This window comes from Urocitellus parryii, chromosome X, assembly GCF_045843805.1.
Source record: "Urocitellus parryii isolate mUroPar1 chromosome X, mUroPar1.hap1, whole genome shotgun sequence".
Classification (NCBI taxonomy): domain Eukaryota; kingdom Metazoa; phylum Chordata; class Mammalia; order Rodentia; family Sciuridae; genus Urocitellus; species Urocitellus parryii.
This window is the reverse complement of record NC_135547.1, coordinates 22,052,685-22,078,227: the sequence shown is the minus strand read 5'-3', so window position 1 is coordinate 22,078,227 and position 25,543 is coordinate 22,052,685. Positions and strand designations below refer to the sequence as shown.

At 43.8% G+C, this 25,543-nt stretch overlaps 1 protein-coding gene across 1 annotated transcript in view; it reads left to right on the top strand.

Moving 5' to 3' along the window:
* Window positions 1-12,688: 12,688 nt before the first annotated feature.
* Window positions 12,689-25,543, top strand: part of Xpnpep2 (X-prolyl aminopeptidase 2) — a 28,755-nt gene continuing 15,900 nt past the window's right edge. The window contains exons 1-9 of the mRNA XM_026413812.2: window positions 12,689-12,772; window positions 15,312-15,385; window positions 16,918-17,028; window positions 18,518-18,581; window positions 20,196-20,300; window positions 20,548-20,634; window positions 21,640-21,786; window positions 24,495-24,596; window positions 25,270-25,351. Of these exons, the coding sequence (XP_026269597.1) occupies window positions 12,724-12,772; window positions 15,312-15,385; window positions 16,918-17,028; window positions 18,518-18,581; window positions 20,196-20,300; window positions 20,548-20,634; window positions 21,640-21,786; window positions 24,495-24,596; window positions 25,270-25,351 (821 nt within the window). The 5' untranslated portion in view covers window positions 12,689-12,723. The remainder of the gene's footprint in view (window positions 12,773-15,311; window positions 15,386-16,917; window positions 17,029-18,517; window positions 18,582-20,195; window positions 20,301-20,547; window positions 20,635-21,639; window positions 21,787-24,494; window positions 24,597-25,269; window positions 25,352-25,543) is intronic.

The following is a 25,543-nucleotide window of genomic DNA, read 5'->3' as shown; positions in this document are numbered from 1 at the left end:
GGATCACAGAGAAGGGAGAGCAGAGGAGGGAGCAGTCCTACAGCAGGTAGTACTACAGTTGGAGCTTCTGAAGGCCAGGTCGAGTTTGAAGCAGAACTAAAGGTAAGGAATGCACCATCATTGTATGGGGACAGTAGGTAGACCTCTTCTACTGGATGGAGCACAGTGACAGGTAGGATCAGCTCACAGATTGCTTGAATCTGGCCAGATGGTGAAGGAATTTGGACTCCATTTGACAGGAAATGGGGAGTTACTGAAGGATTTTGAGTAGGTTAAGCAGGGGAAGGATGTGACATGTCAGAAGGGATGTTTTCAAAGGTGGGGTCTGTCTGTTGCCGTCTGCTCTGTGCAGGCTGGGGTGGGGGTTGGGAGGAGGAAGCAGAGCCTGTCAGACCAGCTGCAGTGACCCAAGGAAGAGATGAATGGCAAGAGCTCAAGTTAAGGTGATGGGTATGAATAAGATGGCTAACTCTCAATTCCAGTCACAGGCAAATGATGGGGAATAATTCAACATGCTTTCCTTCCAGATGTGAAACCTCACAAGGGCAGAGACCATGCATACCTGATTCATAATTGCACACTCCCCTAGGAACTAGCATAATGTTTGGCACTCAACAAGAGTTTCACAAATGAATGAATGAAGACCTCCATGCAGACAGATACTGAATAAGAATAAGAATGGTTGCTTATCAAAAAGCAATATTACACAGAAAGCAAAATAGAGTATTGTCTAAAAGAATCTCTGACTTTCTCTATCCCTAGACCTATACTGACAATCTAGTATAGGAAGGCAGTCCCAGGGAGTGCCAGAGCTGGATGGTAAGGAAGCCACCTAAAGAAGAACATGTACCAGTGGCAATTCTCTGTAGGAAGCATACCAACCATATATCCCCTGAACAGTCCACACAATGTAGGAACATCCAACGCAGATAAACTGAAGATGGAAGGAGAAGAAAAATGGTAGTATTTATCCCACAAAAGGATTAACTGAGGATCCACTTAAAGTAGCAAACTGCCTTTCTATTACACTTAATTTGAGACTAAGATTTGATTTACTAAAATTGGATTCCACGCCGAGACAATATAGAGTAATGTTAAAAGCCTGGATTTGGGAGTACAGAATTCTAACCCTTGGCCTAGGCAAAGAATAAAATGTGGTTAAGAGCTCAGGCCCCATGCTCAAGCTACCTGGGGTTTACATCCTGGAAACAACACTCACTGTGTGGCCTTGGGCAAATAATTTAGCCTTTCTGAGCTTCAGTGTCCTCATTTATAAAATACAACATCTGAATTTTTTGTGTGTATGGTACTAGGGATTGAGCCCAGGGGCACTCTACAACTGAGCTACATCCATTTTTTTTTTGGAGACAGTCTCACTAAGCTCAGGAATTTATTTTAAGGATTAACTGGAGTAATGCAAAGAATGTGTTCAGCAACACTTGTAAGTTCTCAGTATGTGTTAACTTTCACTCTTAATCCTAACTATATGACCTCAGGCAAGCTACTTCCCCTCTCTGGGCCTTGGTTTCCTCTTGATTCTGAGGCCTTTTTAGTCCACACCTTGGGATGTGGTCCCTACCTGTATTATAAACTTAGCAGCTACCACAAATAAAAGCATGTCTACCGTTTGGGGTCCCCAGTTGATAACTCTGTCCTTAGAAATACCATTGAGATTCCTATAAAAGAAAGAAAGCACTAATAGACACACAACCAGGATAGATGCATTTTCCTTAGTGTGCTTCACAAACTAGCCGACCCACTTAGCTTCCACCTCTAAAATCTAGCCCCCTCCCTCACTCCCAAGACACCCTACCTCCTAAATCATCATCATTCCAGGCTGTAATGGACAGTGAACCTGAAAGTACTACTATCCTCTGGACAGCTCTCCTAGACAACCCTCTACTTGCAATTATGACCCCCAAGTTCTTCCTTTGCGTTTCTCTTCCCCACTCCCCACTTCCACCCAGAGAACTATAATCATATCAACCTCTGCTGCCCTCTGCTGTCTGGCTCCAGATGTGCTGGCTCCAGTTGGGCCCAATAACCTTAACTTCCAACTACCTATCTATCAGTTTTTCCAGGCCCTAGTTGCTACTCTGATCTCAGTAATACATTCTATATGTTGTCTTTAATATCCATGCTCTCCCCTAGTCTTCTTGAATGTTACCTTTCCTAATCATTCCTGGCCCAGCCAGGCTATATCTGGTATGGTCCATGAGCTTTTCATCTAAGTCCTCTTTTAAACATTCCACAATTATTTATTAAATGTTTACTGTGTGTCTGGCATTGTGCTAAATGCTGCAAGTGCATTATCTGATTCCTGGCACGAACTTTGCAAATAGGTAAATTATTTCACCATTTCACAGATGAAGAAACTGACACTCAGCAAGGGAAATGTCATGCCCAAGTTCAGAGAGCCAGTGAAGGACAGAGCTGGGACACAAAAAACAGATCTATGTACCTAACACCAATGCCTATATTTTTAACCATTGATAATGGTGTGGAGTATACATTGGAGGGAAAGAGTAGAAGCAAATACGGTGTCTGTGGCCATAGTCCAGGGCAAAAAGCAGAAGTGATGATCTTTAGATGTATTTAGGAGATAAGTTTGACGAGACATGGTGACTGAATGTGAAGGCAGGGAAGAAAGAGGGATCTGAAATTGCCCTCAAGACTGACTTGAGCAACTGGGTGGATAAGGACATGTTGGAGTGTGGGGGAAAAGAAGAGATCTATTTTGGACATGCTGAGTGACATGCAGGTAGAAATTATCAGTAGGAAGTTGGTTTCATGAATCACCTCATAGATGTCAACTTAGAGATAGGTGAGATTTTCCAGGGAGAGTGTAATTTATCAAAAAGGGGCTGAGGCAGGAACGTGAACATTTAAGGGGAACATAGAATAAAGGGAGTATAGAAAAAGGACTAAGAAGAAACAGCCATGGATATAAGAACAATCATGAAGGAAGTCAAAGAAGGGGAGAGTTTAAAGAAGGGAATAAATAGTTCTACTAGGTTAGCTACCACAGAGAGGTCAATATGATTAAAATGATCCTTAGAATTTGTAATTAGAAAGTTATTCTGGTTATTTATTTCTGTGTAAGGAGAATTTAATGATTTAAATAACAAAAAATATTGTATTATCTTATTACCTCTTATGGTTTCTATGGATTAGGAATTGGGGAAACATCTCTCTGGCTCAGAGTCTCTTATATGGTTGCACTCAGAAAGTACTTCAAGCAGGAACATGACTGGGGGAGGTGGCCAAAGTAGCTGGATGGTGGATCTGAATTTCTATCTGTCTTCCCATAGTTTCAAGATATCTCCAAGCCTGAGATATCTCGGGGGTATCTCAGGGGCTACTTTAAGCTTCCTCAGAGCCTGGAAGTCTCAGGGTACTTGATGCATTTCCATGGCAGCTTAAGGTTTCTGGAGTAAGGATCACATGTGCTATGGATTGAATATTATGTCCCTAAAAATTTATATGTTGAAACTCTAATCTCCTGTGTGATGGTATTTGGAGATGAACCTCTGGGAGGTAATTAGGGTTAGATAAGGTCATAAGAGTGGGGCCCTTATAATGAAATTAGTACCCTTTTAAAAAGAGACATGAATTCGAGCTCTCTCTCACGCACCATGTCCCCCTCCATGTCAGGAAATCAGAAAAAGACTTTCATCTATAAACCAGGAAGGAGTACCCTCACCAAACACTGAATCTTTTCACACCTGGATCATGGACTCCCCAGCCTCCAGAAATATGAGAAATAAAATTTGTTTTTTTAAGTCACTCTGTTTATGGTAATTTGTTATAGCAGCCCAAACCAATTTAGATGCGTTTCTATGCACAAGCAATGAGCAATCCAAAAAGAAATTAAGAAACAATTCTACTTAAAATAGCATGTAAAATGATAAAATATCTACCAATAAATTTAATTAAGGCAGGGGAAGGCTTATATACTGAAAACTATAAACATTGTTTATAGAAGTTAAGTAAGACCTAAATAAGTGGAAAATCACTTTAAATATCTGCTATTTATCAAAACAGTTACAAAAACCCTGCCTAGTTTCAAGAGGAGTGGACACAGACCCACCACACACACCAATAAGAGAGTACCACAAATGTCATTGGTGATGTTAGCAAGAGCACCTTTAGTAGAGTAGCTAGGGTAACACCAGACCACAGAGGGTGCAGAAAAGTACGCAAAACTTCACAGAAAGACATAAAATACCTGAATCAGTGAAAAGAACTAGTATGTTCCAGGATTTAAAAAAAAAAAACAAAATATCAGTCTTATAAAGGTAGACATTTTCTCCAGACCCATCTAAACATCTAAAGCAATCTCAATTCCAATCATAACAGAGATGTTTTCTTTATTTGATTTTTTACTTCTTTTTTCTCCCACATTTTTACTGGTGTTATAGTGGTATATAATGGCGGAATTTGTTGATAGCTCTTCATACGCACACAATATAACAATATATTTTGGGCAATATCATTCCCCAGTATTTTCTCTTTCTCTTCCCTCCTTCCTCCCCCATGGTCCCTTTCCTCCATTCTGTTGATCTCCTTTCTACTTGTTTTTTTTTTTTTTTGCACATGGACATTCTTTATTTCTCCCCTTGACTGCATATGTCACAAATTTGCCCCCTGGAAATATGTTGTTATTATTTGATATTCCCTGCCACAACCTTTTTCTTTTTTTCCTTTCTAGCTTCCACATATGAGAGAAAATATATGAACCATAACTTTCTGAGTCTGGCTTATTTCACTTAACATAATGGTCTCAAGTTCTATCTATTTTCCTGAAAATTACATAAATTCATTTTTCTTTATGACTGAATTTAACTCCATTGTGTATATATATCACATTTTTATACATTTATCCATAATGAATACCTAAAGCTGATTCCATAGTTTGATTATTGCAAATTGTGCTGCTATAAACATGGATATGCATGTATCACTGTAGTAAGACTAATTCTTCAGAATAAATACTGAGGAGTGGTATAGCTGGGTCATATAGCAGTTCCATGCCTAGTCTTTTGAGAAACCTCTATACTGATTTCCATAGCAGTTATACTAATTTACAGTCCCACTAAGAGTGCAAAAATGTTCCTTTTTCTCCACATTCCCTCCAACATTTATTGTTATTTGTATTCTTTATGACTGCCATTCTGACTGGTGTGAGATGAAATCTCAATGTAGTTTTCATTTGCATTTCCCTAAATACTAAGGATATTGAACATTTTTTTTCATGTATTTGTCAGCCATTTGTATATCTTCTTTCGAGAAGTGCCTGTTTAATTCATTTGCCCATTTATTAATTGGGTTATTTGATTTTTTTGGTGTAAAGTTTTTGAGTTCTTTATCTTGATAGATTTGGGGCTACATAAAAAATTAAGTCTCTAAAATTAAAAACAGACAAAGTTAAAAAGGATAAAAATGCTAGTGGTGTATAAACGTTTGTAACACATCAAGTAGGAAAAGGAAGAAGACAAGGGGGTGGGAGGAGGGGAAAGGGGGGAGTACTGGGATATTGGCCAAATTATATCATTGTATTGTGTGCATATACTAGTATATAATAATGAATCCAACCATTATGTACAACTACAATGCACCAATAAAAATGTGGAGAAAAATGAAGAATATACAAAAGATCTCCTTTTTAAGTCAATAAAGAAAAGACAAATAATCTACTAGGAAAATGGGCCAAGGAAAGGAACAGGTACTCAACAATGAAGAAAAATAAAAGGCAAATCAAATATGTAAAAACATACTCAAACAAGGCACAGTGGCATGTATTTATAATCCCAGCTATTTGGGAGGCTGAGGCAGGAGGATCACAATTTCAAGGCCAACCTCAGTAACTTAGTGAGACCTCATCTCAAAAACAAACAGCAAACACACACACACACACACACACACACACACACACACCACTCACACTCACACACTCTCACACACAATCTAAACTAGCAATAGAATAAACACAAATGAAAAAGCAAGAGACCAATTTTCACCCATCAGATTGATAAAATTTTAAAACATTGATGATATCCAGTATTAGTGAGGCTGTGGAAAACAGCTAATTTCCACCTGTTATTGGTAGGGGTGTGAAATGGTTTCTTGTAAGGCAATTTGGCATGTAAGGTATTCAGCTTCCATGATACAAACACTTGCCCCCTGCCCTCTGACCACATACATACATATTGTAGTGAAAAATATATAATTTCCCACTAATATGGACCCCAGAGAAATCCTCTTACCTGTCCAAAGATTTCTATTGTGTTTGTATGTATAATGCAAAGTCAGGAATGACTCAAATGTCCCTCAGTCACAGAATGCAAGCAGAAAAAGCTTTTGAGGACAAGGGTAAATGCCTAGAATTGTCAATGAGGGCAATGGGAAATGGTGCCAACCCAGGACAAATAAAATGATCGCCAAGTAGCATCAAGAGGCCTGCCAAGGTTGGTCATTGAAAATTTGGAGTGATCCCAATCCACAAAGTTGGGATGTATTCTACCATGAAGAAGACAGATGGTTAAAATGTCCTGGGATGTGCTCATTCATTCAACAAATATTTACAAGTGCCTACTAAGTGTCAGACAGTGTTCTAGATCCCAAGTTATAGCAGTGGTCAAAAATAAGCAGATACATAATATAATGCCAGGTAAATGATATGAAGAATAAATAAAACAGAATAGAGTATAAGGAGTGGCAGAAGCATTGTTCAAACAATGAGATCAGGGAAGGTCTCTCTGCAGAGGTGGCATTTCAGAAGTCTGAAAGAAATGAAGGAGTGAACCATGTTTATTTCTAGAGAAAGAACACTCCTATTAATAAAAATGATACATACAGAGGCCCTGAATGCTTTACTTGGAGGTAAAGATTGACAGGATGGATGTAGTGGGAGGTCACAGCAATAGGAGAGTTAAATGTGTGTTAGTAAGTTGGGGTGATGGTTAATGTAGTTTAGAATAAATGAGGGAAATGAGACCAGGGGATGCTGATAAGTGGAGAGGAAGAGGACAGGATAATGGATAGGAAGATTTGGTGAAGCAAAAAGTCAGATGTAATAAGAGTGAGGAAGAAAGGTCTGTTGCCAGAGCAGGAGGGTGTAGCAGAGGAATGAGAGGTTGAAGTTCAGTATGACAGAGGACAGTAATCCCAGGCAATGATGAGGCCTCAGATGTTGCTCTGGGTGTGGAGGGCTAAGGAGGAGTAGAGGAGAAAGGGTTTTCAATTGAGGAGCTTTGGACTCAAGAGAACTCAGATATTAGATGAGTCATTGACAGGAAACTTGATGTCTCCCAAGATAATGGAAGACATGTGGGAGAGAGGCAACCATGAGCTTATTGTCATGGTCACCCCCAAGATTGGGGAAATGTTAAGAGACAGATGACAGAAACTGTGAGAAAGGCAATAAGGGGAATACCAGAAGAAGTCCACCTAGCCAGGAGGTCAGAGAGATCTTTGAGACTAAGTGACACTTGAGGTGAGACTGGAAAGAAGAGGAGTCCATAGGGCCAAGAGAGGAAGGAAGGAGTGGAACATTTCAGGTGGAGAGAAAAGAACAGACAAATGTCTGATGCTAGAGGAAAGATAGGACAAGGGACAGAAAGAAAAGGTAGTGTGGATGGAGAGAAGATGGTAGAGAGAGGGTCCCAAAATGGCTGAGCAGTAGAGATCTGGCTACTGAAGAGGAGAAATGTCTGGGAGAACGTCAAAAGACCATCAAATGGAGACATGAGTAGAATGGACTGGAACCTCAGCAAGCCCCAGTGGTGCTCTAACCATGTGTCCTGTTGCAGTACAAGACCCCTGAGGACAAAACACAGGTTTGTATCACACACACGGCTGAGCATAGGACTCAGCTAGGGCTAAAGATCTGATTTAATCTGTGATCACAGAAGTGAACCAAGCTAACTGGCCCACACAAGTCTCCAGCCAGGCCCACTGAAATTCACTAAAATACTTCCTGGACCATAATCATCAACTTAAAAGAGGAGAAGGAGAAAAAGAAGGAGGAAGAGGAGGATTCATGGGAGCTGCTGGATAGGAGCTGCTCCTGGGATCTACCAACCACAGAAAATGGATGGCCAATCCTTGTTCTAAGGGGATCAACCCCATTCCCTGCTGCTTGGCTGTCTGGGTGGAGAATCTGTGGGCAACATAACACCAAAAATCAGCTTCCATGAAACAAACACTTGCCCCCTACCCTCTGACCACATACGTATATGAGCATGAATGCACATGTGCACACACACACACACACACACACACACACAGGCAGTGTGGTTATTTGTCAAAAAGGGGCAGGTGTGATATAATGGACAATATAACACCACACCACCAATAACACCACAGCAACCTTTTAGGGATGGAAAATTGCCCCCCACTCAACACATTCCTTGCAGGAGCAAGATGGCAGGCTGGACTACACATTGTTGGGATTTAGTGTCAACAAACTTTTGTTGATCTCAATTTTTGCTGGGCTCTGTCCTAGATGCCTTTGTAAATCCAAATATTTATAAGAGCAAGCTCCTGTCTTCAGAGATGGGTGACCTAGAGGAGAAGAGTCAAGAAAGCACAGGAGTTAATGTAAGAAGTTTAAAGTAGATGCTCAAACAAAACGTTACAAAAGAACCTGGGATGGAGGCATCAACTCAAGGTGGTCAGAACTTGGTGGACAAGGTGACTTCTGAACTAGACTTTGATGAATGAAGAGAATGTAGACAAGATATGGGTAGTGGGATATATCAGGGAGGAAGTCTTTGGTTCCTGGGCTGCAGAAATTGAATTCTATCCTGAGGGCAATGGAAGCCAGGGAGGAACTTCAGATGGGGTAGTAGTGAGGTCCAATGGAAGCAACAGGAGCCTCAAAGTCACCCCAACCTAAGTTTGAGTCCCAGCTCTGACAAGAGGTCAGCTCAGACCTGGGCAAAGCCACCGTTCTTGTCCAAGTCTGTCTCTCCTTATGCTGGTAGAACCCCACTTACCTCCCAGCATTGTTGAGAAACCTTGAGGGAGGAAATGATGGGATTTGGAAGCAGCTGTCACATGTTGTGCTCACAAGGTGAAGTTTCCAATCTGTCAGCCTCTGAAGTCACATCAGCAGTTAGACCTGAAGTGCACTAACAAGTCTTTCCCAACTGCAGAACTGTTAATACCTCAGGTCTCCTTTCATCATTTCACCCTCAGTATCCCTGAGATAGGGGCATTGCGGTGCCCAGAGTCCCATTTGGTTATCTGACTTTCCCACTGCCACAGGCTATTCAAGCCTTGGAGCTGCCCATCTGTGCTCCCTCAGGTGTGTTGCCACCAGTCTGTCCCCAGACTGCCAGTGCTCCCCATCACCACTGCCCGTAGTGCCATTTCTGTACCTCTACTGCCAACATTCACCCCACCACTGCTCCCACTGCTCCCCTAATGCTGAAGGATGCCCCCTGCTGCTCTGGCCTGCTGGGCCTCACCTCCCTCCTCTTGGTCTTTCTCCTGGTTCTACTTTCCCAGAGGTTCCCACGGCAGAGTTGCTTATGGCCCTGGTGCTAGGGTTTTTGCATGCTGGTCCCATTACCTATATTTTCTTCTTCAAATATATCAAATACATCGTGAATGTAAGCTGAGCTGTGACTCAGGATACTTATGGGTCATCCTCAGGCAGAAGAACATGGAAGTCAAGTTGGTGCATTCTGATGGAAGTTTGGCAGGTACTGGTGCCCAGAAAGGGCAAGCCCAAGTCAGAAAACAGATCTGGGTGGCAAGCCTGGGGTTGGCTCAGGGTACAAAAAAAATGAGGATAGAGACAGTAACCCTAGAAAACAATTACTCAAATTTCAGAATTTGGATAGCCTTGGACCAAAAAGTGAAAAAAACACTTGTGCAAGACACAGTAAGACTGCAGTGATTCATGGGTCTTCCAAACAACTTTGATACAAGGACCCTCAGTCTTTCACCCTCCCTATTCTGAATCATTCTTTTCTACTTCAGGCCTATTGCCAACTTGGGTTCAAGTCCCCAAATTGATGAGAGTACAGATAGTGGTTTTGAGATAAGGAGTTAAGGGAGGAGCTGAGGGTAAAGGCAGGTGAGGTCATCATCACTACCAGGGCCAAGGCAAGGACTCAGGGGACAGAACTGGAGGGCTGAGTACTGTGTGGAGACCATTCCAGGCAAAGTCCAGAAGATGGGGGAGGGGTGTCTGTACCATTTGTTTGCTTTCAGGGCCTTTGGGCCCAGCTGATCTTTGCTATAACAGTAACTGCTATTTCAGCAGTGTTGGAGGCCAAAGAGAAAGAACAAGGTACAGACAAGACTCACTTTAGTTATGTATTTGTATTAACAAACACTCATATAGCATTTACTTTTTATCCTCTGCCAGGCATGTTCTAGGAGCGTCACAAACATTAACCCATTTAAATCTCATCACAGCCTTAACAATTTATTGTTTTTATAATCCCTTCACAGGTGGAGAAACTGAGGTTTCAGAGATGAAGGCCATGCAGCTGGTCTGTGACAAAGCTGGGACTGAAATCCAGGCGGTCTGTCTCCTGTGTCAGTGTTCCTAGGTTCACTGATGAAGTGGTAGGACTGTGCATGTCGTTGAGGGCTGTCTTCAGAGTCCTTCCTCTGTATGACCCCATCAACTCTACATGTTTTCCCTCTAGGATGGCTAAACATGGCACAGAGGAGGCAAGTACCTTTGAGAGGGCATTTCTCTTGTCCTCTGGTCTCGGAGACTAACTTCACCACCAGTTCTGGAAGGGTAGGAAAGAAGGGACAGGAAAAAGACAACAAGAGTTTCAGTAGTCACAGAATGACAGAGTTCTTCTTGGTCTTTCTCTGTGATCTGTCCTCTGGGGCTGAAGGTAGGGTTCATAGAGCTTCCTCATTCATTTTGACTCTACCCCACCAGGGAGTTCATGAAGGTTCCCTTTGCAAGGAGCGGCGGAAAAGCTCTGTAAATTCAACAAGCCAAAACAACTGTTTACCTGTCTGAGATTTTATTAGCGGGACCGCAGGGGCCAGTCGCAGAAGAGAAGAGGGTCAAGCAAGACAGTGAGCCCGAACAGGGTGCTGATATTTATGGGCTCAGCGCGGGGTAAGGGGGATGGGGGGGAGTGGGCTGTTACTTTTTTATCGGCCGAGAGTTCGCACCACTTCAGGGATTGGAAGTGCACCATTCAAAGTTCGCACCATTCACAGAACTCCCAGAAGAGAAGCACTCTGGGCACCATCTTTACCAACACCCTTTCCTTCTACAAAATGGCCTATTTTGCTCTTGAATGGATTATTGAAAACTGCCTTAAATTTGTTGTAGATATTTTTTAAAAATCAAAGAAATGGTGTTAGTTGCAGCGGTACACACCTGTAATCCCAGCAACTCATGAGGCTGAGGCAGGAGGATATCAAGTTCTAGGCCAGTCTATGCAATTCAGTAAGACCCTAAACAACTTTGTGAGACCCTGTCTCAAAATTTAAAAAATAAAAAGGACTGAGGATGTGGCTCAGTGGTTAAAGTGCCCCTGAGTTCAATTCCCAGTACAAGAAAGAAAGAGGGGGGCAGTATGCTTTTTGCCCTGTAGGCTAAGGGAATACCATCTGCTGGGTCTGTCTCTCCCTGAAGCATTCCTCTCTGGGCTCAACTTGCCTGAGGACAGAGATCTTAGAGAGCATTTACTAGGAGCTGCCCTTGGCACTGGTGCCACATGCTAGTCTCTGACATGCCTGGGTACAGGGACAAGGCTGACCTCAGCTGCTCCACTACCTTCACAGGGAATTGTGCTATTTAGGAGTGACCAGCATACAGGACAACCAAATCCCTGTTCCAGAAGTTATGGCAGAAATGGTATTTCCATTTAACCAAATTTGTCTTCTCAGAGCCCCCAAACTGCTCTGTCTGGGTCTTATTTTCTCTTCAGTAGCACCACCTGATCCCTCCAAACCAAGATGCCTTTGGTCCTTCATTCCCTCACAGTGTGAACAATCCCTAAGCAGCTGGGATTTAGCAGAGGCGGAATGTGCTGCTGAATGGAACTGCTGAATAAGAGCCCAAGGGAAGGGCTGGGGGCATCTTTGCAAAGTGGACTCTCCTGAGGGAAATCATGCCAGCTCCAGAAAGTAACTATCTAGTTGCAGCCGACTTCCCCAAAGGGTGCCTTGGGGCTTCCCAGGCACTATGGAGAGAGAGGACACTGGCTTTTTTCTGGGACAGGCCAGCTCAGAGGAGGAGGAGCAGAAGGAGGAGCAAATATCCATCCCAAAGCAAAAAGCAAGGCTGTAGCCAAAGCCTGGAGTGGGGAAACTAATGGGAATCAGCTTGCTGGAGGGAGTGGGGACAGAAGTCTGGAATGGCCAGGGCAGGGCTGCTGAAGAGGGGGTTGGGAGAAGAAGGCTGATTGAGACCAGCTGTTGCTCCTCAGTCTCAGAGATCTTTGGACTATGCCCTGGGGCCGGCTTACACCCTACTTCAAGCCACAAGCAATCAACACAGGTTGTCTGGGGCAGCCCAAGTCTCCCCTTTCCACTGTGGCTCCCAGAGCCCTCTGAAACAAAAGATCAGAGGGGGACTCTCCATCCACCAGCTGGACTCCTCCTTCCCATTGCCAGTCCCCACCCCTGTCTGTTCCAGTCCAGGAAAGGGCCGGACGAAGAGGCCAGAGAAACAGCCCTGCCCCTCTCCCCAGTCCCTCCATCTACTCAGCATCGGCATCTGGAAACCCCATGGCCTGGGCTCACTGGGGCTGCTGCCCTTGGCTTATCCTCTTCTGTGGTATGTGCTTCTGGGCCTCTCCTAGAGAGCAGCTCTGGCCTCTCCCCTCTGGGCTCAGAAGGGGTTGGATTGAGGGGTGGGGCCCTGATTGTCTCTTCTTTCTTGGTCACCCTCTCTGTCTTCAAGAAGAGGCCCCTTCAAGGGTGATCTTCAGGGGCTTGTGACTTGGGCCTAATTAATCTGTTTGGGCACCTTTCCATCCACCCATTAATGACAAAATGATTGTGGCATTTATTAGGATTGTAAGGAAGGCTTTATTCAAGACTACTGCAATAGTGGCCCTGCAGCAGGGGAGATAGGAGTGGCTCAATGCTGCAGAGAACAGAGACCACTGGAAATTTACAGCCAATAAACAGCGGGAGGGGGTCGGTGCATGGAAAGTTACTAAGAAGAATCATTGAGGGTAGGGGGATTCTTGCTAAACTGACTTAGGTTTCTTGTTGAAGATAGGCTAGGGCAAACAGATATCAAGGGCAAAGGAAGAGGAATCTGATCGGATATTGAGGGTGATCAGATATCAAGGAGGGGGTCTCTCTAAACTTAATTGGCAGGATTCCTGCTAAGATGGGTCAATGCAGGCCAGGAAAGGACAGGACTGACACAGAAGGCCAAAACTTTGGGACTTGTCAAGAAAAGGGCTCAGAGGACCTATCTAAACTGCTCAAGGAGAGAATCTTGGTCACCCCTACAATGCCCTGTTTGTCCTCAACTAAGTGTCCAGTTCAGCACCTCCCTCACCCCTGGCCTCCCCTCCCTTCCCTTTGCTCTTTGTCAGCAGGACCCTTCTCATTAATACAGCATCCAGTTCCTAACGAACCCCTCCCTAAGTGCCAGGCCCTGTGCCAGGGGTTATAGAGTGATTTGGCTTCAGAGCCTGTTCTTTCTGGCCTCAGAGAACAGGGACATGGGTTGGATGGTCCTGCTTCTTATGTTGGCATCTTAGCACTACCATTTTAATAGAGATTTCTTCCTACAGAAATGGGTGTTCATTTTCTTAAATGAACAATATGGATCTCATCTCCCACTTGAGTTCATGAGGCCAAGACATACAGGCAGAGCATTCATGATGTTAGACACTAGCCAACCCCCTTCCATCTGTAGTTCAACCCACTCAGAAGGTAAAAGTATAGTGTCTCCCTATACTCAGGCCCCCATGATCCTCTGTAAAGGTAGAGGATGGAGGAAAATAGTATCAGAGATAGTCTTGGACTTTTCTGACAGGAAGGAACTGTAATCCAGTCTTCATTTATTACAGAGACCCAGAACCTGAGAGTACTTAGCCCAGGCCTGGTTTTATAGAGACATTTAGGAATAAATATTGGGTCACTCTCCTAGGGTCACATCAAATTTGGGACACAGCCCAAATTGTAAACTACATCTCCATACACTCTGTCCCTTCTATGGACCCCCACATTCCAGGCCCACCCCCCCCCATGGTTGGAAGAGTGGGAGGATAGAAAGGGCACCCCCACTTTGGGGGGGAGTGCAATGCTGAGTGTTGAACCAAGGGCCTGACACATGCTAAGCAAGCACTCTACTACTGAGTTACCTCCCCAGCCCCACCCCCTGTTTTGAATTCAGATATCCTAGGTTCAAATCCCCAAGAAACCACTGACTCAGTATGGCAAAACTTGGTCAACTTACCAAACTTACCTGGACCTTGGCTTCATCCTCTGTAGAAAATGAATAATAATACCCACCTCACAGGGTTGTTGCAAGTATCAAATAAGATACAGTCATGGGTTGCTTAACAATGGGGACATGTTCTGAGAAATATGCTATTAGCCAATTTTGAAGTTCTGGAAACATCATGGAATATACTTACACAAATTAAGATGGCTATGACATCATCAAACAATAAAATCTTTTGAGCTATTTATTGACCATAAGGTTGTTGTGTGGCACATGACTTCAATAGATAAATTGATAAATTCAGTATTGGCCCATAGTTGGAACTCTTTAAAATACTAATCCATCTTTCCCCAGGAGGTTCTGATTTTGGAATGGGATTGCTGTCTTATATATTTAAAATAAGGCTAAAATGATAATCAGAGATTCAGGTTGTAAGAAATAGTACAAGTGGGTCTTGAATTTAAGTACACCTAATATGTAAAATTAGATTTATAAAAGGCTAGAATAAAGATGGGGATGATTATTTAGAGAGATCCTCTAGAGCATTTCAAAGAAAATTTGATTACAAAATTTAATTTACACACAACTTTTCCACTTCAATAGGCCCTGAAAAGACTCAATTAGGTTAGAAGAAAAAAATTGATGTAATGAGCACTAAAACCCATCCAAAGGGGCATTCACTTGTTGATGAAACTATTTTCTTTGATTGTGACCCAGGGTGCCATCCAATTCAGTCTGATTTACCATGAAACATGATTGTTATTATCTTCAAGTAGAGACAGCCAGCATGGTCAGCTTCAAAGGGTGGAGGATCGGGGCAGAAAACAGGGCTGAGAGAGGGTGTCCCTGTCCTTTCTGAGATCTCTCTGGTCCCCAAATGACCTCGGATTTTTCTCCTGGTTTCTAGCTTATGCCTGGAGCCACCCAACACCAGTAGACCTTGCAAGAGAGGATGTGAGAAACTGTTCTACTAGCCCTCCGGTAAGGACTTGGCTCCACCTACACGCAGCCCCGCCCCGCAGGTGGCTCCGCCCTACACCTCCCGCCTTGTCGTCCTCACCTTTCCCCAAGGGCTCAATTTCGAGCTTCTTCCCCTACAGGCTTTTTCCTGATTTCCCAACCTCGGGGCCCCAGTTTTTTATTAACATCCATCAGGACCGGAAGTAGGGTCTCAGGTTTCCAACACAGCCTCCGACCCTGTGTGGTGCCCTTCCTCCCCCCCCAACTCATTCCCATAGTGTGTTCTCTATTTCTGCCCTGGCCTGACCCTGGGAAACCCCCAGGGGGAAGGAGGAGGGAGGGAGGAAAGAAGGAAGGGAGAGAGACTCTAGCTGGCCTTTGAGGATAGGCAGAGGCAAAGAGGAGGATGGGAAATAAGAAAACATTCTAGAACAGAGAAGAGAGTAGCAGAGAAGGGGGGAGGGAGGAAGTCAGGAGACTAGAAGAGCCAATGGAACGAAAAGTCAAAGAGAATGAGACCTAGGGTGTGAAAACCAGAAGGCCCAGCAGATCAGAGCCAAAGGAGATCAGGTGGTCAGCTTCCCAGCTGGGGACTAGAATGGTTCTTTGCATGACCAGAGTTGGGCTAAAGATCTTCTCCAGGCAGGGGTGGGCCAGAAGGTGTGAAGAGGTGAACAAGTGCATAGTACCCTAAGCCACAAAATAAACTTAGAACATCTGCATGCAGTATCAACTTTATAGAACCACTAGGGCAGACAGACAGGTGGGGCAAACCACATTACTTTTATATTAAACCAAACATGGATATGTTTTGGGTAGAAAGCAAAACAAAATAAGCAAAAAAAAAAAAAACACATGATTTTTCTTTGGATAGATAAAATGGGCTTTAAGGATATGTCTGACTTGGAGTGGATCTTTCTGGGCAATATCTCAAACTGCTGGGGGTACTCATTCACTATCCTTTGCCATTTGGGACCAGTGGGTGACAAGTTGAAAAAGCCACAAGGTACATTGTAAAACAAGATACAAGACACTGAGTTACATTTGAAATTCAGATAACAAATAATATTTTAGCATAAGTATGCTCCAAATAGTACATGCCACGTACTTATATTAAAACATTACTCATTGTTGATTTGAAAGTCAAATGTGACTGGGTGGACATCCTGTATTTTCATTGGCTAAATCTGGCTACTCTACCCCAAGGTATCCGAAGAGGCACTGTCCTGGCAACCTGGCTCAGGACCAGAGCTCAGGTCCCTCTGTTCTCATTCAATACCCTATCCTAGACTCAGGTCCCATTACTGTCACAAGGGGTCCTTCTCTTCCTAAAACACCTCCATCTTCTCTCAGCCCAGGCATCTTAATCTACTCTAACTAGTAAATGAACTGCTACCCCACCCCTCCCCCAGGCCAGGTCAGCCAAACCACCCCCAACCCCAGCCTCAGGAGAGGCTTGTGACTCCTCTGGAAGTGGCAGGGTGGAAGGAGTCATCATTTTCTCTAAGCAGTATGTGCCTGTGTCTGTATGTGTTTGGATGTGTTCCTGTTAGCACCTTCCAGTTACTGCAGTCAATACTACACTGAGGCTGACAGCCCTCCGCCAGAAGATACAGGCCTGGAATCTCTCTGCCTACATCATCCCAGACACAGATGCCCACATGGTAAGGGACTGTTCCTCTTCCGTTTCTCCCCTCAGCTACCCTGGCTTAGCCTGTGAGCACTGGCCACACACAGGAGACTAAGACTCCAAAGATGAAGGCAGAGAAGGGATTTGAAAAGCAAAGGGGTGGAAGTGGAAAGCTTGCACACGGTACTTTTAGGGCAACTGAAAGAACATATTCTTTTACATTGGAAGGAAGGTATAGCTAAATCCTATTAACCACAAGAAGTAAAATGATAAAACAACTTCAAAATGAATTTTGATCAATTCTCAGGTGGCAGATCCAGAGAGAATGTTTAAGGCATCCCTGCCCTAGGAGGTTAGAATGGAGGCTGGAAATTGGACTGGAAGAAATCTAAGCTCCCTTTCAGCCCAGGCCATCCCATAGCCTGATAAATGGAGCAGTGAGATGATCCAGAGTCCTGGACCATGCAAGTATGGTGGATAGGCTGTGAGGGAGGACACACAGGAAGCAAGATGGTCAGAACAAGGGCAACTATTCCCATAGCAGCAAACCTGCCTAGCCACCCTACTTTTTCCCACCACTGGCTCCACCTCCACCCTCCCACCTACCCAAGATCAGCCAAGTTAGAAGAGAAGGCACTTTCAGTGTCAACAGCCTTGCTTAAATTAGTTTTCCCACCTATTGGGGAAGGCTAAGAACTTTGGATAAGGATCTGAACTTCTCTGAGCCTGAGTTTTCTCTTTTGCAAAATGAGAATAATGATATCTTGTTTCCAAGGATTCTGAGCACCAGGATATAGTCATCCCTCAGTATCTGCAAGAGATTGGTTCCAGGGACCCCACAGATACCCCAATGAGTGGATGTTCAAATCCATTAAAAGGCATAGTATTTTTGTACATAATCTGTGCACATCCTTCCATGTACTTCAAATCATCTCTAAATTATTTATAATGCCTAATACAATACAAATATACAAATGGTAGTCATACTGTAATGACAAGGAAAAAAATCTACATGTTCAGTACAGGCACAAGTTTTACAAGTACTTTTGGCCTGTGATTGGTTGAAGCTACAAATGTGGAATCCATGGATATAGAGGTCCAACTCAACAATAACATGTAAAGCCATATGCAGAAGTTATTTATGATGTACCCAGGGTAGAGCTAGACTGGGGAGGAGGGGATATCTGGAAAGGGGAACCAAAGGACATGATCCTGGACTACACAGAACTTGTTTTCTGGTCAGAGTGACAAACTCCCTTGCAAAACAATCCAGTGCAACCCTGAGTCTAGTGCTAGGCCAAAAGGTTTGAGACTCTGAAATATAAAATTGGTCAAAGAAAGGAAAGATAGAATGTTGGGGGAGTTACAGAAGGCTTCCTGGAAGAGGTGTACAGTATGCTTAGCCTTGTGGGACTGATTGGAGTTTACCATACATTAAAAAAAACTGGGATGTGGTTGGGGGCCTTCCACATGGGTATCTGACCCCATGGAAAAGGCTAATGATGGTGTTGTGAATTTCCTAGAGTGAGTACATTGGCAGACATGATGAGAGGCGTGCGTGGATTACAGGCTTCACAGGGACTGCAGGTAATGGCCATTGCCTACCCTCATTGCTTCTTTTGGTAGACTAGAGGTGTTAAGAGGGGGGCCTGGCATGGCTAGTGCCTCAAGAGCCAGGACCCCTGGGCCTATTATCCAAAGTCCTCTTCCTCTCTTTTTCCCCACTCCTCTCTCTCCATTTCTGCCTGTCCTCCACCACCCTTGAAGCCACCAGGTTCTCCAGGGCACACATCTCATGGTCCACTGGCCACATTTCTGTGCAGAAAGACAGCAGATGACCTCCTGGCTTCCTTCCCATAATCATTACCTCTGCTGTAGTTATGCCAGCCCAGCACTCCCTGGACTCCATTTCTGAGACACTTGCTACTTCCACATCTAGCCACTAGGGCCCCACTTTTCCCTTCAGAAGACTCATTTGGGGATAAACTTGTACTCTGCAAATCTTTTTACAGACAATACCACTTCACATGGCCAAATAAGACACAAATATAGAAGCCCTTAATGATGTCCCAGTTTCTAAAACACACCCCATCCCCGATCCTGGCCCCTTAAATGAAATCCAGATTTCCTTTGCTGATCCTCAACATTTCTTCCCTGCACTCCAAGCTGCCTTGCCTTTGCCCACCATGAGCCTTAACTTTCTTTGCCAGATTTGCTGGATTTGTCTTCCCCATCAATCTTCAAGTAAGCCTCTGACTTAGTGTCCCTATCAGAACCAAGTCTTGACACTGAGAGCACCTACAAGCAGTATGAGCTCTTTTCTTCCTCTCTTATTTATACATTTATTTGGTGTTGGAGATTGAACCCAGGAGTGCATTACCAGTGAGCTACATCTCCAGCCCTTTTGTTTTTAAATATTTTTTAGTTGTCAATTGATTTTTTACTTTATTTATTTATCTTTTTATGTGGTGCTAGGGATTGACCCCAGGGCCTCACATGTGCCAGGCAAGCACTCTACCACTGAGCAACAATCCCAGCCCCCATCTCTAGTCCTTTTGATTTCTTTTTTATTTTGAGACAGGGTCTCACTAAATTGCCCAGGATAGCCTCAAACTTGTGATCCTCCTGCCTCACCTCTGGAGTCACTGGGATTATAGTCCTGGGCCACCATATCTGGCCAGGATCAGATCTTTTGGACTGGCAAAAACAGATCCCACTTCTCCTGGTAAAAGTCTTAATGACCCTTTCAATGGAGAAATCTTCAACAGGGCTAGGGTTACCACTCAGTGGTAGAGTGCATAGCTCAGTGGCAAAGCACTTGCCTCACACGTGTGAGACACTAGGTTTGATCCTCAGCACCACATAAAAAATAAACAAAGATATTGTGTCCATATATAACTAATATATATATATATATATATATATATATATATATATATATATGTGTGTGTGTGTGTGTGTGTGTGTGTATGTATCCTCAACATGGAGATGCCTGATCCAGTATATTCTTTCTGTCAGCTTTCCCTGAATCTCTCTTTAACATTTCCTGCCTCTCCTTCCAAAGGAGGCAGAGGCAGACTCTTTCTAAGAGGTCCCTTGTGACATCTCAGAACCAGCACTGTATTGCATATCCATCCACTGAAACCATACTCCTCACTTTCACCTTCACCCTCACCTCCAAGTTTCTCTGTTCTACCCCAGGTGTTGCAGTGGTGACCCTGAGGAAAGCAGCTCTCTGGACCGACAGTCGCTATTGGACTCAGGCTGAGCGACAGATGGACTGCAACTGGGAGCTCCATAAAGAAGGTAGAAGGCCCACATGGATCTGTCCCCATAGCCTGGCATCCCAGACTAGGTTTTGGAAAGTATAGGTGAGGGGGTCTTTCAGGGCCATGCTGAGCCTCTGTGGAAAGCTCAGGAGATTTGAGGCCATCCCTGACCTTTGAGGCTGATCCCAAGGACACACATGGTAGGACTATCATAGTCAGAAACCTGGCTAGAAAGCCTGAGGCTGACCCTGGAGGTGACCTCTACATTCCTTCTTGTCTTTCAGTTGGTACCACTCCCATTGTCACCTGGCTGCTGGCTGAGATTCCTTCTGGAGGGAGTGTGGGCTTTGACCCTTTCCTCTTCTCTATTGGTATGTTCTTCCCTAAGTCCCTAGATTTGTCCAAACCAGCAGGGTAGGGCTCAGATTTCCTGAGAGGTAAAGAAACATACCTTTTTAGAAAGGCGGTAGTGATGTAGCCATAGAGATAGAGTGTTTTGAAGCTATGGTTGCAGAATATTTTGCAACAAAGATGTATTCATGAATTGTGTAATTAAATATGTTAAAATGCATATGGAGGGGGCTGGGGATACAGCTCAGTTGATAGAGTGCCTGCCTTGCATACACAAGGCCCTGGGTTCAATCCCCAGCACCACAAAAAAATGAATATGGAATTTGTTAAAAGTCATGAGTACAGAAAATCAACCTAGGAGACTCAGGGAATTATTAAGATCTAGTGGGTAAATAGGCCTGCCTGGATGTCCTTAAACCCACAACTATCTTCTGTGGCCAGGAACTCTACCAGTTATGGTACTTAGCATCACCCAGAAACCCCCTTCTGGAATGTAGCCTAGAAGGGTAAATGGAGTTGGGATGGACTTTAAGTCAAACAGGAGTCCTGGGAATATAGATTCCTGAGTTCCAGGGCCCCAGGCAGTTGGCCAGATTATGTCCTCAATGGTGGAATTTTCATGAATACACACTGAATGACTCCTACTTCCAAACTGACTTCTTTGCCAGCCTATCCAATGACTTGAACATCACCATTCATTTAAACAGTGGCATTGAAGTCTCAAAGGAGGGACTGCCCCCAACCATTGGTACTTTATAAGACAAGATTAGCCAATTGGCAGTGGACAGGATTGAGGTGTGTTCAGGAGAAGTTAAGCTTGGAAAACAGAAGGAGTAGGATGTGAGGCAAAGCTCAGGGTGGGGCATGAATTCCAGAAGGGCCAGAATGCTGGGGCAGGCTCATAACACTTTGGGTTATGGGAGTGGAACAGCAGGCAAAGGGAATCAGGACTAACTTGCTTCAAATCACAGTTTTTCCTGAGTTGTAAATGGGCAAGGCGAAAGTGACTCCTTCCTATCTTGCAGACTCCTGGAAGAGTTATGACCTGGCCCTCCAGGACTCCAACAGACAGCTGGTGTCCATTACGTCCAATCTTGTGGATCTGGTGTGGGGATCAGAAAGGCCCCCAGTGCCAAGCCAACCTATTTATGCCCTGCAAGAGGCATTCACAGGTGATTCCATAAGCCCATTCTCTTTCCCAACTTGTATAAACACAAGGATCCCTAGAGTTTTTTTTTGTTGTTGTTGTTTTTGTTTTGTTTTGTTTTTTGCTGAAAAAAATACCAAAGCAATGATTTGCAAGCCTTAGCATACACCCAGGTTGCCCAGGATGCTTGGTTAAAATGCAGCTTTTTGGGCCCTCTCCCCACAGAGAGTCCTTAGTCCAATATTTAGAAAATGCTAGAATAAAGAAAGGATGTTGGGATTTGAAGCAAGAGTGAGCAGGAAGGGAGGAAACAGGAGAGTCAGAGAAAATGAAAAACCCTCTGAAGAGAGAAAGTACATGGTCTGAGTTGCTTCTCCAGTAGTGGAGGCTGGTTCATATTGAATCATTCAACCTTTTATTTCTGGCCCTCCTGTGGTGAAGAATTTAGATTTGAGAGATGGCTGGGGTAGAGATTAAGTAAATAACCAAGTTTAGGGTCAGTCGGCAACATAGATGAGGGTTCGGGTTTTGGCTAGATCACAAAGGAAAGTTAACTGACCCAGAAAAAAAAATCTATCATTCATAACCTTGACCTTGTCAATACTATCTAAATACTTCATACAAGATCATCAGTATGCTCTGTGATTCTTTTAAGTAATAACTAAAATGCTGACCAGGACTGATTGTAAATCAGTTTGGGCCACCAACCACCCCTACCCTCCCTTGGAATTCTGAATGAGCCAATGGATTAGTACTCCTAATCACATTACACAATCTGAGAGGTTCCTTTCCACACACAAGTCCATGTGCATTTATGCTTTAGAAAGGAGTTTTTTAAAAAGCAGAAGGCTAATTTCAAAATTGTGGCTATGATGAAATGAATGAAAATTGTGCCCAATTTTCTTTATCTATTCCAATGTTAACTTGAAGAATCATACTTTCTTCATCCCGACACCATTTTTAAAGAAACTGGCTATCCAAGACTGTTTGTCATAAATAAAACTCATCTTGTTTAGATAAAGAAGGTCATGGTTATACCAGGAAGAGGTGAGGATAAAAAGAGCAGAGATTGGGGTCAGATTTGCATGATTTTGTCACTTTCCAAAGGCAAGGGAGAAGCTGAGACATCTCAGGCTGCTACTCTTCAAGGAATAAGCCATCAGGAGCCAGAAGTGGGCCTAAAAGCGAAAGAATAGAGTTCAGCTTTAAGAAGTTTAGACAAAAGAGATTTTCTCTCCAGTCACTTGCAGATTTTAAAGGCAGGTGAAGGGGTGGAACAATGAAAAGGGCAGAACATGAAAAGTTAGCTACACAAAGATAGCTGAACGTGTAAGACCATTGAAATTTGATTTCATTTGTTTTCTCAAAGATGTATCATATTCATGAATATCAACAATGTAATTCTAAGTGAAAGAAGCCATTCAAAGAAAGCCACATATTGTGTGATTCCATTTACATGAAACACCCAGCACTGGAAAATCCATAGAGACAGAAAACAGATTAGTGGTTTCCTGGGCCTGGAAGGAGGGGAAAATGGGACGTGATTCCTTAATGTGTACAAGGTTTCCTTTTAGGATGATGAAAATGTTCTAGAATTAGATAGCAGGATGGTTGCACAATATTGTGAATGTACTTAAAGTCAACTGAATTGTGCACTTTAAAAAGGTTAAAATGATAAATTTTATGCTATGTCTATTTTCACTGCAACAAAATAAAACTAAAAAGTATATCATACCCAAAGATTTAGTTCTTATTGAATAGTTTTTATCTGTTTGCATAACATTTTTAAATGGCATTAAGTTATCATTTATGTTCATATCTAGACCCAAACAGGACCCTTAATGCCTATAACCTTCTTCCAAAAAAAATTCCTAGTCCTGTCTAGGGGCAGATTCCATATGCCTTGCAGGGGGCAGGGATAGAAGACAAAAACTAAAGTCCTAGAATCCAGATGCAGGCATACTAGAAAGGATGGCACTGTGGCACACAGTCTAATGACAGGTCCAGAGACTGACAATGTTAGCAAGATATTACATGTCTGTACAGATTAGGAGTGTGGGTCATGCTGTCAAACAGACCTGAGTTCAAATCCAAGTCCCACCTCCTGCTACTAGGAAATCCTAGATAAGTCACTTTACCTCTCTGAAATCTCAGTTTCCTTATCTATAAAATGGGGCAAGGAAGAATTAAAATGATAGTCACAGAGTGTTTAGCCCCAAACCCCTGGGCTTATTAAATATTGGGGTTATTGTGGGGGAGAGTTGAACATGGCAACAGCCTTCTCCCTTTGCCCTTCAACTAGAGCAGCTCTCCTGACCTCTTTCTGCATACTTGTTTATCCACCAGAAAACTATACTAGACCCATTATGTGCCCAAACAACTTTCTACATCCTTTATAAATATTTGAGCCTCATAGCAACCCTATTGAGGTAGATCCTATTATTATATCCTATCCCTATTTTAAAGATGCACAAAATAAGACACACCAGGGTTAATAATTTGCCCAAGGTCTCCAAGCTAATAATGACAAAACCAGGTCATTTGAGCCCAGTCTAGATCCTGAGCCCATGTCATTAGTGACTACACTATTAAAAAAGTTTGTCTGAAGAAAGGATTCTACTGCTTTGTTTAAAAAAAAAATGGAAAACTACTATTCCAAGGAGCCCTCCCAGGAACCAAATGTCAAAGATAAGATATGTCGTTTACACTTTCTTTGGGCTTCTTTGCTTCTAGGGAGCACTTGGCAGGAGAAAGTATCTGGCATCCGAAGCCAGATGCAGGCGCATAGCAAGGCCCCAACTGCTGTTCTTCTGTCGGCACTTGATGAGACGGCCTGTGAGTGTGGATTTATGGACACAAATGGTGCAGGAGTTCCCCCACAAGCCTCCTGGACCCTACAACACAGAGCTGTTCCCCAAACAACCATGTACCCACCAGCTGCTAAGAGCTCTGTGGCCATGACCTGTGAGACCTAAAAGGCATAAGGGAACAGTAGCTCATGTCTGCAGAATAAGGAAACCAGGAGGCCTTAGGCAAGGTGGGGCCAGCCCACAGGCCACCAAAGGAATGAACTGACCATGGCAGCAGAGTGCATCTGTCTCCTTAATGAGAAGAGGACCAACAAACTCCTCTCACCAGCCTGGCCACTATCCCAGGGCACTCACAGACCCCACTTTAACACTCAGAGTAACCCTACTCCATTCCAACATGGCTCAGGGCTTCTTGCCCAATCCATATAGCTGGGTTTCAGACATTCTAAAGACCCACTAAAACTGGGTGCTTCATGCTGGATACCTGCACAGGGAAGGGTGGGAGATAGGTCTGTAGCTCCCATCAGTATCTTGAATCCCCCACTCACCCACCCAAAAGGACTTAGAACCATTCAGAGCCAGATGATAAAAGTGTACACCCAGCAAATTGGGGGGAACAAAGCAAACAGGCAAAGGTGTCTGAAATGCTCACCCCCAAGCAGATCAGCCTCAAACAGTCCCCATTGATTCTTTTCAAGGGCTCTTCAACCTTCGCAGCAATGACATCCCCTATAACCCCTTCTTCTATTCCTACACGCTGCTCACGAACTCCTCCATCAGGTAAGGCTTTTCCTTGGCTTGCTGTCACGAACTTCCTCCAACTTCTGTCCTCATTGCCCCACCACTGACCCCACCCCAATATATAGCCTTCAGACTGCCCATGAGCTTGGCACCTGCTCCAGCAAGACCCTTTGGCTTTTCCTGACCACTTGACCTCTATTCCCAATGAACCCCAAATCTTGGCTTCCTGTG